Consider the following 10032-nt stretch of genomic DNA (forward strand, 5'->3'; position numbering starts at 1 on the left):
GTTTCTCCGAATATACCGACGGTGGCCGTCGGCATAGAGCAGGCCGTCGGCATATCACGTGGGCCCGTCTACCCGGGCGGCGACGGCAGTTTGACGGCGTCAGGCTACGCCGACGGGCTAACGGTGGCCGTCGGCATAGCTACGCCGACGTCATCGATCCGCCGCGCCGCCACGTCATCGATCCGCGTCGTTCGCCGGTCCCGTGGGGTGGCATTTCTATGCCGACGGCTAGGCCGTCGGCATAGGCCTGGCCCATGGTTTTTGCCACGTCATTGATCCCCGCCCTACGCCACGTCATCGATCCAGGGCTCTACCGTTCCGTGGCCGTAGCTATGCCGACGGCTTTGCCGTAGGCATAGATTTCTAATAATATTTTTATATTTTTTGTATTTTCTCTTATTTTTTTTTATTTTTTTCCAATACTAATTTCATTAACTTAAATGTACAGAAAACATATATCGATTGCCCCCCACACGGGCCTTCTTCCGTCGTGTCACGGAGAGGTTAGACGGGACGGGCCGGGTACCTGTGGGGGTAGCAATGCCGCCAGGTGTTGCGGTGGGCCCTCCTACGGTTGTGGAAACGTGGTGGCAGGCGCAGGCACGCGGCTCCGGGGTGTGCCCCCTCCCCCCTCACGGGCGTCGATGCCGCCGTGCCCCGGAGGGGGGAAACGGCCACGTCGGGCCGACGCAGAGGGAATCTTGGGGTGGGTTGTGCCGGGACTGTGTTGGGGGTGTAGCTATGGCTGGGCTATGACAACAAGGTGAAAAGGTCCACCGGTCAAACTACGTCCAGCGAAAGTCAAAGGGATAGACCCGGCGGTCGTCTGTGTCAGGGTTAGACGGGACGGGGTACCTGGGGGGTAGCAATGCCGCCAGGTGTTGCGGTGGCCCTCCTACGGTTATATAAGCATGGTGGCAGGCGTAGGCACCCGGCACGCGGCTTGTATGAGGTCCTGGTGCGACGCTCCGGTGGCATTGCTACCCCCCTAGGGCCCCCGTGCCGCCAAACCCTGTAGCATTTGACCACGGGATCTACCCCTTTAACTTTGCACGGGCAGGCTTTGAGCAGTAGACGTATCCACCGGTTGTGTAAGGTCAGCCCATAGGCCCACGGCAACATCTGGCCCGGATGTTGCACCAAAGTGTTCCTATGGGCTGACCTAACACAACCGGGTGGGGAGGTCCATTGGTCAAAGCCCGTCCGTGCAAAGTCAAAGGGCTAGATCCCGTGGTCAAACGCTACAGGGTTAGGCGGGACGGGGGGGGGGGGTAGCAATGCCACCGGAGCGTCGCACCGGGCCCTCATACATGCGGGGTGGTGTGGTGGCATGTCCGAAGAGGCGGGACTCGTCTCCGGGGCGTGGCCCCCCCTCACGGACGGCGATGACACGGTAGTAGACGTTCTGCGGTAACGATACGGCGTCAATATTACTAAATACTCGGAGCGCGATAAAATCATGAGTTTTTTTGCACGACGCGGGCACATGTGCTATAGGAACGATGTTATTTTTTCATAATTTTTGGTGATGGAGAAGTCTCCGAAAAATTCCCTCTACGCGGATTGCCCTTCGCGCGTCAACGGCTGTGGCCGGCGGCCTCCGGGGGCTAGCATGCCGCCAAATCTTGCGTAGGCGGCCTCTCACAAGTCTGGAAGTGTTGTGACGGTTGCAAACGCCCGGCACGTGTCTCCGGGGTGTGCCCCCCTCACGGACGGTGCAGTTGCCGTCACCTGGATGGGGGAAACGGACGCGTCGGGTCTACACGGAGGGGATCTTGCTGTGGGTCTGGCCCGGATGTTGCTCCAAAGTGTTCCTATGGTCTGACCTAACACAACCGGGTGGGGAGGTCCACTGGTCAAAGCCCGTCCGTGCAAAGTCAAAGGGCTAGATCCCGTGGTCAAACGCTACAGGGTTAGGCGGGACGGGGGACCTGGGGGGTAGCAATGCCACCGGAGCGTCGTACCGGGCCCTCATACATGCGGGGTGGTGTTGTGGCATGTCCGAAGAGGCGACACGCATCTCCGGGGTGTGCCCCCCATCAAGGACGGCGCAGCTGCAGGCACCTGGAGGGGGGAAACGGACGCGTCGGGTCTACACGGAGTGGATGTAGCTGTGGGTTTGGCCCGGATGTTGCTCCCGGATGTCACTATGGGTAGACCTGACACAACCGGGTGGAGAGGTCCACTGGTCAGAGCCCGTCCGTGGGAAGTCAAAGGGCTAGATCTCGTGATCAACCGCTCCTGGGTTAGTCGGGACGGGGGCCCTGGGGGGTAGCAATGTCACCGGAGCGTCGTACCGGCCCCTCATACATGCGGGGTGGTGTTGTGGCATGTCCGAAGAGGCGGCACGCGTCTCGGGGTGTGGCACCCCTCATTGACGGCGGGGGGAAACGGACATGTCGGGTCTACACGGTGTGGATATGTAGCAGTGGGTTTGGCCCGGATGTTGCTCCCAGGTGTCCCTCTGTCGATGACCCCCTCCCCCTTCACTCACCTGACGAACTAAGCTACCCCGCCCCCACCCCCACCCTCACCGTCGACGACCCCCTCCCCCTTCACTCACCTGACGAACTAAGCTCCAGATCGAGCACGTGATCGAGGGCGGCCATGGCGCTCCCATACCCGCGACCAGGCCACGGCCTTGGCGGACGAAGCTGCTCGAATTCGACGCCTCCCCTCCCCTCCCCTCAAATGAGCTAGCTAGCTTTTCACCGCCATCATCCGCAAAAAGAAAAACAAAAACTTTTGACTGCCATGTAGAGTATCGTATGCATGTGCCTATTCTGAGTCGTTTCACCCACATCGCATTCATTTTCTTTCTGCAGTGTACGTCCCATTGCAAAGAAAGAAAGAAAGAAATTATACGTCGTTGCCAAAGATGGCACACGCGCTCGGCTGGGTGCAATAAGGCAATGCAGATAGGCAGCAAGCTAGCTTCCTCTGCCCGCCGTCTCCTCCCTGCCTGTTCACATCACATGCTTGTTCCAGTGATAATAATCTGGTAGTAGTGTGGTGTGACTGACTTATTGAGTGCCGATCCCATTGCAAAGACAGAAAGACAGAAATTAATTGCGCATTGGGAAAGATGGCACACGCGCTCGGCTCGGCTCGGTGCATTCCAGCTTTCCTGCAACCAACCAAGCGATCACATCACATACTTGTTCCCAGACCGCACTGCAACACTCGCTTGTCTCTCTGTCTTCTCTCCCTCCCCGCGTACTACGTCAGAGGCCTCCCGCCTCCCCGCCGGCAAGTCTCGTCTCCTTGCGAAGAAGCATCCCCGTCTCCCCGCCTCTTCTTCTCGACGGTGCTGCTGGAACTAGCTAGCTACTAGTCAAATACTTCTTCTTTCTCTTCCTCCCAGTTGAAATTAAGCTTTCTTTTTGCGGCAGAGGACCATGGACGGCAAGAAGCCCAAGATCCCGGCTGACGTCCGGCGGGCCAGCCAGTGGGCGCTCGTCAACGCCTCCTTCCACCTCTTCTCCTTCTTCGCCGTGCGCCCGTCCGCCGCCTATGCCGTCGCCCGCTACGAGGCCACGTGCAGCGAGGTGCGTGCGTGACCCCTTGCCCCTTGCATACCACACATTCCGAATCTCCGATCGGTTCGGTTCATCTTGCGCCAAGTCTTTACGTACGGTGTTGGTCCTGCAGTGCGTGGCGCTGACGGACAAGCTGAGCGGCCTCTGGCTCGTGATGCTGTGGTGCGCCGCAGCCCAGGCGGCCGCCGCGGGGCTGGCGCTGATGCTCCCGTGCCGCGACAACGCCAACCTCGCGCTCAGGGTCACCATCGTCGGGCACTACATGTACGCCGTCGCCGTCCGCCTCCTCCTCGAAGCCGACCCAGGATTCCTCTTGGGCTGGATCGTCGGCCCCGCGAGCATCGTCGTCTTCGCGGGCGCCGACTTCGTCTGCTTCCGTGACCTCCTCCAGCTGGGAGATGAGGACTGAATGACTGATGAACAGGGTGTTCATCTAGCTGCGCCTGTAGGGGGTCATCTCATGAGAGGAGTCGAGGACTGACTCATCACTGGTGAGTATGTGTCAATCTAGTACGTAGTAGTGGTGTAGTTCATTGTTAATTGGAGCGACATAGAGATCTCCTTAGCTAGTACTACATGGCACTTGATCGACTGTATAGCCTTGGCTGTGGTCGTCTTGATTTGATGCACTTAATTGGAGTAACTTTCCTCTGTAGTAAGTACTATGATGAGACATGCATGAGAGTACGTTATATCCAGCTTCCGGACGGTTAATGTCGGTGAAATTGCTGATGTTTACTTCTACTATATACTAGAAGAACGCCTGTGCGTTGCTACGGGCTATTCGTCATGTAATTTTCAACACCTAAGCCAAACACAAAACCATCCCAGAACGCTTCCTTTTGTTTTTTTGTTCAACCCTACCCTTCTTGCTCGGTTTCCCACTGTAGCGGAACATTTCTCGCTGGAGCCACCTCTTTTAAAACCAGATGACATACACCTCATCTTCATCGTGCATTGCAACATGAATTAAAGTTTTCATATTTGCAATATATAGAGTTGGTTAAACTAACACATACTATTGACATATAACAACAAATAAAGATCACTCTCAAAGATCCATTCAACTTTGCAAATGCACATTCACATTGAAGGCGAGTGACAACCTGAACGTATTCCTAGTTATCAATAAGCAGTACTGCCAATAAGCTCCACCTCCATCACACATACAATTCATTGCTAGAAGGGGTAATTGTTGTTCTTCTCGTCCTCGTCCTTTCCCATATCTTCTACTCCTAATCACTCCGCCAACCATTTTGTTGGTGCCAACCAACACCACGTTAACATCATGTTATTTCCAACACCTGAGCCAAACACAAAACCCATCCCAGTACGCTCCCTTTTGTTTTTTTGTTCGACCCTACCCTTCTCGCTCGGTTTCCCGCTGTAGCGGAACATTTCTCGCTGGAGCCACCTCTTTTAAAACCAGATGACATCCACCTCATCTTCACCGTGCATTGCAACATGAATTAAAATTTTCATATTTGCAATATATAGAGTTGGTTAAACTAACACATACTATTGACATAGAACAACAAATAAAGATCACTCTCAAAGGTCCATTCAACTTTGCAAATGCACATTGACGTTGAAGGCGAGTGACAACCTGAACGTATTCCTAGTTACCAATAAGCTCCACCTCCATCGCACATACCATTCATTGCTAGAAGGGGTAATTGTTGTTCTTCTCGTCCTCATCCTTTCCCACATCTTCTACTCCTAACCACTCTGCCTACAATTTTGTTGGTGCCAACCAACACCACATTAACATCAATACATTCGTCAACGACGCCTTGTCTCCGTCTTTCTCCTTCATCGCCAGTTTTAGTTCTCGTTCCTACTTATTTTCTGTAATACTCCTTTCTTTTTTGTTTATTTTTTGGAACACTCTTTTCTTCTCCAACACTATGGACCACTTGGTGGCTTTAGTTTTTTTGTACTTCTTATTCTCCGAACACTCTTTCTTTCTACTATAGCATAAATCACCCGGCCAATGTTGTGTCGTGTTGTCCTCCCTCACGAACGTGTCGACAATGGTCAGCGTGTTGACATCCTTCAGAGCATGGTCGTCATCTATCTTGGTGAACACAAGGATGCCCATGTCGCGAGCGCATGATGGCCGTTGTTTATGTTGGCAAGTGGTGCTCGGCCATGTCGCTGAAAGCCTGCTCATCGTCCATGCCCACGAGCGCTTTCAAAATAATTCGGCGCGATTAACTGCTTGCATGATTAATTAAGTACACAAATAATTAATGGCCTACCTAATTCTCTACATGCCTAATTAAATGCCAACAAATCAATTAATTATCCGCCTAATTGGAAAAAATCCTACCTCTAATTATCTGTAGGCATAATTAATTGTCTACCTAATTAATTGCAGACTCATCCTTAACTACATTCCATCTTCTATTATACTCTTCAACCACTAGTAGAAAAAGGGTCAAACGTGAAGCATATTAGTGCCGGTTTGTATTTGAGCCGGCACTAATGTATACATTAGTGCCGGTTCCAACGGCTAGCCGGGCCGCTTTCATTAGTACCGGTTCGTGGCGAACCTTTAGCACCGGTTCGTGCCACGAACCGGTACTAATGAGAGTGGTGGCAGTATATTGTCAGAATGGGGCCCCTCCAGCCCCTTTAGTACCGGTTCTTGGCACAAACCGGTACTAAAGGTCGTCCTACATAAACCCTTCGTCCACCCGAGCTCGCTCTGTTCTTCCCCTTTCCCCTCTCCTCTCTGTTCTTCCCCTCTTCCTCTCGAGCTCATCACACATTTTTCCCAAAATTTGTCAAGATTTGAAGGCCCCCATCCATTCAAATGATCACAAAGGTTAGCAACTTTGTCCTTTCATCTCTCATTGCTAGATTAGCTCTTGCAATGCTTTATATAGTGATTAATTTGTGAGTTTAGTAATTTGGGAGGATATATATATATGTGCTAGTATTTGATTTATATGCAATTTGAGGTCAAAAATAACACTTAGTTTGCATATGTAGGTGTGGTTTACTTAGTGCCTTCTAAATCTGCATCGTAGCCACCGTCGATCGCCCGCACCGTCCCGTCGCCGGCACCACCTTGTGGTGAGCCTCTTGTTCATGAAATTTTATATAAAAATTGATGTTTGTGTGATTTGGATATATAGTTACTCGTATAATTATCTTACCCGTACGTTGTTTGTTATACATATAGTGCCATGGTTTTGATATCCGTCCCCGTCGGCCCTAGTCCTTGTTATGATTCGGATGTGGTATGTATATTCTCTTTTAAAACTAGTTGCATTTCGTGTTTATGACAAATTATGCCCATCAAGTTGACATAGGAATTTTTTTCTAGGAGGTATGTGAACCGGAAATTCCAACCGACCCTATTGCCGAGAGGTTAAATTTAGTTGAAAGAGAAAACGAGTACTTGAAAGAAAAATTGAAAAGAATTGAGGGGGAGAAGATGGAATTGGAGTTGCATGTTGCCGATGTCGTCGATGATCACAAGATGAAGATGGAGAAAATGCGCTTGAAGATTAGAAAGATTAGAAAATATGCCATCGATAGTGAGGCTTGGTATCATTATGCTGTTGGATCCATTGTTACCTTAGTTGCGATCTTGATCGTATTTTTTGTTGCATTTAAATGCTTTAGCTAGAGAGTTATTTGTTTGTTGCATTTAAGTGTTGTATGAACTTGTATTAATTTGGTCTATTCGGTGTTGTGTAATGAAGATGAGCCGGCAATGGATGTATGATGACCGATGCTCTCCCCAGTTCGTTGAGGGCGTGCATACTTTTCTGCTTGCGGCTGAGGCAAACAAGCGGGCGGATGGTTTTATGCCTTGTCCATGTGCTCGCTGTAAGAATGGTCACAATTACTCTACGTCAAGAACCATTCACGTCCACCTGTTTAAGTCCGGTTTCATGCCCCATTATAATGTTTGGACCAAGCACGGAGAAAGAGGGGTTATGATGGAAGACAATGAAGAAGAAGAGGACGACGACAGCTATCCTGGCCATGGGTTCCCTGAATACGATGATACAACAATGGGGGAAGAAGCTGAGCCGGTAATGCGGGAAGAAGCTGAGCCGGCAATGCGGGAAGAAGCTGAAGAAGAGGCATCAGATGAGCCCGTTGATGATCTAGGTCGGGCCATTGCCGATGCAAAGAGAAACTGCGCAAGTGATTTGGAGAAGAAAAAGTTGCAGCGCATGTTAGAGGATCACAAAAAATTGTTGTACCCGAATTGCGTGGGTGACAAGAAAAAGCTGGGCACCACACTGGAATTGCTGCAATGGAAGGCAGAGAATGGTGTATCTGACAAGGGATTTGGAAAGTTGCTGGTAATGATAAAGGATATGCTTCCAAAGGACAACGAATTGCCCGAGAGTACGTACGAAGCAAAGAAGGCTGTCTTCCCTCTAGGGTTAGAGGTGCAGAAGATACATGCATGCCCTAATGATTGCATCCTCTACCGCGGTGAGTACGAGGATTTGAACGCTTGCCCGGTATGTGGTGCATTGCGCTATAAGATCAGCCGCGATGACCCTGGTGATGTCGAGGGCTGGCGCCCCAGGAAGAAGATTCCTGCCAAGGTGATGTGGTATGCTCCTATAATACCACGGTTGAAACGTTTGTTCCAAAACAAAGAGCATGCCAAGGCGATGCGATGGCACAGAGAAGACCGTAAGAAATACGGAAAGTTGAGAGTACCCGCTGACGGGTCACAGTGGATAAAAATCGAAAGAAAGTATGGGAAGGAGTTTGCAGATGACGCAAGGAGCGTATGGTTTGGTCTAAGCGCAGATGGCGTTAATCCTTTTGGGGAGCAGAGCAGCAACCATAGCACCTGGCCTGTGACTCTATGTTTGTATAACCTTCCTCCTTGGTTGTGCATGAAGCGGAAGTTCATTATGATGCCAGTGCTCATCCAAGGCCCTAAGCAACCCGGCAACGACATTGATGTGTACCTAAGGCCATTAGTTGAAGAACTCTTACAACTGTGGAATGGAACGGGTGTACGTGCGTGGGATGAGCACATGGGGAAGAATTTGACCTAAAGGCGTTGCTGTTCGTGACCATCAATGATTGGCCTGCTCTCAGTAACCTTTCAGGACAGACAAACAAGGGATACCACGCATGCACGCACTGTTTGGACGATACCGACAGTATATATTTGGCTAATAAGAATGTGTACCTGGGACATCATCGATTTCTTCCGAGCAGGCATCCCGTAAGAAAGAAAGGCAAGCATTTCAAAGGTGAGGCGGATCACCGGACGAAGCCTCGCCACCGTACTGATGCTGATGTACATGATATGGTCAAGGATTTGAAGGTGGTCTTTGGAAAGGGTCCTGGTGGACAACCTGTTCCGAATGACGCTGACGGAAGCGCACCCATGTGGAAGAAGAAATCTATATTTTGGGACCTGCCCTATTGGAAAGACCTCGAGGTCCGCTCCGCAATCGACGTGATGCACGTGATGAAGAATCTTCGTGTGACCCTGCTTGGCTTCTTGGGCGTGTATGGGAAGACAAAAGATACACCTGAGGCACGGGAGGACCAGCAACGTATGCACGGAAAAGACGGCATACATCAGGGTCATGCAAGCTACGCTCTTACCAAAGAAGAGAAGGAAATCTTCTTTGAATGCCTGCTCAGTATTAAGGTACAGTCTGGCTTCTCGTCGAATATAAAGGGAATAATAAACATGGCAGGGAAAAAGTTTCAGAACCTAAAGTCTCATGATTGCCACGTGATTATGACGCAACTGCTTCCGGTTGCATTGAGGGGACTTCTACCGGAAAACGTTCGATTAGCCATTGTGAAGCTATGTGCATTTCTCAATGCAACCTCTCAGAAGGTAATCGATCCAGAAATCATACCAAGGTTACAGAATGATTTGGTGCAATGTCTTGTCAGTTTCGAGTTGGTGTTCCCACCATCCTTCTTCAACATCATGACGCACGTCCTAGTTCACCTATGCGAAGAGATTAACGTTTTGGGTCCTGTATTTCTACACAATATGTTCCCCTTTGAGAGGTTCATGGGAGTCTTAAAGAAATATGTTCATAACCGTGCTAGGCCAGAAGGAAGCATCTCCAAGGGCCGTCAAAATGAGGAGGTCATTGAGTTTTGTATTGACTTTATTCCTAACCTTAAGCCGATTGGTGTTCCTGAATCGCGGCATAAGGGCAGACTGGATGGAAAAGGCACGCTAGGAGGGGAACAAATAATATGTATGGACGGACATTCTCTCACTGAAGCACACTACACAGTTCTACAGAATTCCGCCTTGGTGGCTCCGTATATGGATGAACACAAGAATTTGCTACGCTCCAAACACCCGGAGCGGTCTAATGACTGGATTACACGTGAACAAACCAGGAGTTTCGCCAGCTGGTTGCAAGCACGTACCATGCATGACACCTCTATTGAAGATGACCTGTACTTGCTGTCCCAGTTACCATCTTCGAATATAATGACTTTCAAAGGGTACGAGATAAAT

General features: G+C 50.4%; 1 protein-coding gene across 1 annotated transcript; it reads left to right on the top strand.

Annotated features, from left to right (window-relative positions):
- Window positions 1–3120: 3120 nt before the first annotated feature.
- Window positions 3121–4253, top strand: LOC125555535. The gene is made up of 3 exons (XM_048718450.1): window positions 3121–3307; window positions 3393–3548; window positions 3652–4253. The coding sequence occupies exons 2-3, from the start codon at window positions 3399–3401 to the stop codon at window positions 3946–3948; spliced, it is 447 nt and encodes a 148-aa protein (XP_048574407.1). The 5' UTR covers window positions 3121–3307; window positions 3393–3398; the 3' UTR covers window positions 3949–4253.
- The last annotated feature ends 5779 nt before the right edge of the window (window positions 4254–10032 follow it).

This window comes from Triticum urartu, chromosome 5 (assembly GCF_003073215.2).
Source record: "Triticum urartu cultivar G1812 chromosome 5, Tu2.1, whole genome shotgun sequence".
In the NCBI taxonomy this organism is placed as follows: Eukaryota; Viridiplantae; Streptophyta; class Magnoliopsida; order Poales; family Poaceae; genus Triticum; species Triticum urartu.